The following is a 1,000-nucleotide window of genomic DNA, read 5'->3' as shown; positions in this document are numbered from 1 at the left end:
AAGATTGAATCAAGATGTAGAATACAATAAGTTCTCAGTATCCTAAAGTACAATATTTAATTATGATAAACAAATGTGTAACACATTATCAATTACTTATTCCACGGCCACGAATAGGCAGCCCTACTTGTTACCCTAATTGGTCCTTTTTGGCTGATAACCCATTTACATTCAGAACATGGATCTCTAAAAGCTACATATATGTCAAACCAGTGAAATTCTCCTTCCCACTTAAAGGAACAATAGAATTGTGTTGTGCCAAAAAAGTTTTTTCGAAAACTCCAATCAAATCCATCATTAAAAGCAAGAACACGAACTCCAAGATCATCATCGGCAGATTTGCAATGAACAGTTAAAACCTTATTGTTTTCTAATGTGTTTGTAATACTCACACGTATTCCAAGAACATTGTGTACGGATAGCAATGCTAGCACACATATCAAAATAAACTTTTGAATAAATAAAGACATTGCTCCTTCAATTAATCTTTTCTTTGAGAGTGAACAATCTTTATCATGTAAAAGTTATGTTAAAGAGAATAAAAACTTTAATATCTAATTTAGGATATCACGTTTCTCTAAATACACATGTAACAATTCAACTTTGTTCCTCAATTAAAATAGTACAATATCAATGAACTTGATTTAACGAGATTTTCTTGATTTAATTCCCAAGACTTACTCGTACTAAGTTTTCATATAAAAAGTCATTTGTAATAACATAAGTAAAATACACATTACAACTCTTAATTCTCGGTATCACCTATTAGAGTGGGGTTTCTCCCAAACTTGAACTTCGAGACTCATTAACCTGTAATAACTGCGATTTTGCAAACGCAGGGCCAAGCCAGTCAAACACAAACAACGAAGGAGGTGAGTTTTGAAATCATGTTAATAGTATAATATGAGTAAGAAGAACACGCAAACAATCAGAATAAAACCGCATCATAATCACTTTACGATATATCAAAATATTTAATTAAATAGTATCATACTATAAC

At 31.2% G+C, this 1,000-nt stretch overlaps 1 protein-coding gene across 1 annotated transcript; it reads right to left on the bottom strand.

Annotated features, from left to right (window-relative positions):
* Positions 1 to 92: 92 nt before the first annotated feature.
* LOC101495332 (S-protein homolog 5-like) lies at positions 93 to 427 on the bottom strand (the record flags this gene model as incomplete). Its single annotated transcript, XM_004516899.1, has 1 exon — positions 93 to 427. A coding segment is annotated over one exon (335 nt), but the record flags the coding sequence as incomplete, so codon positions are not given.
* Between the last annotated feature and the right edge of the window lie 573 nt (positions 428 to 1,000).

This window comes from Cicer arietinum, unplaced genomic scaffold, assembly GCF_000331145.2.
Source record: "Cicer arietinum cultivar CDC Frontier isolate Library 1 unplaced genomic scaffold, Cicar.CDCFrontier_v2.0 Ca_scaffold_1958_v2.0, whole genome shotgun sequence".
Classification (NCBI taxonomy): domain Eukaryota; kingdom Viridiplantae; phylum Streptophyta; class Magnoliopsida; order Fabales; family Fabaceae; genus Cicer; species Cicer arietinum.
Note: the sequence above shows the minus strand (reverse complement) of the source record. Positions and strands in the feature narration are given on the sequence as shown.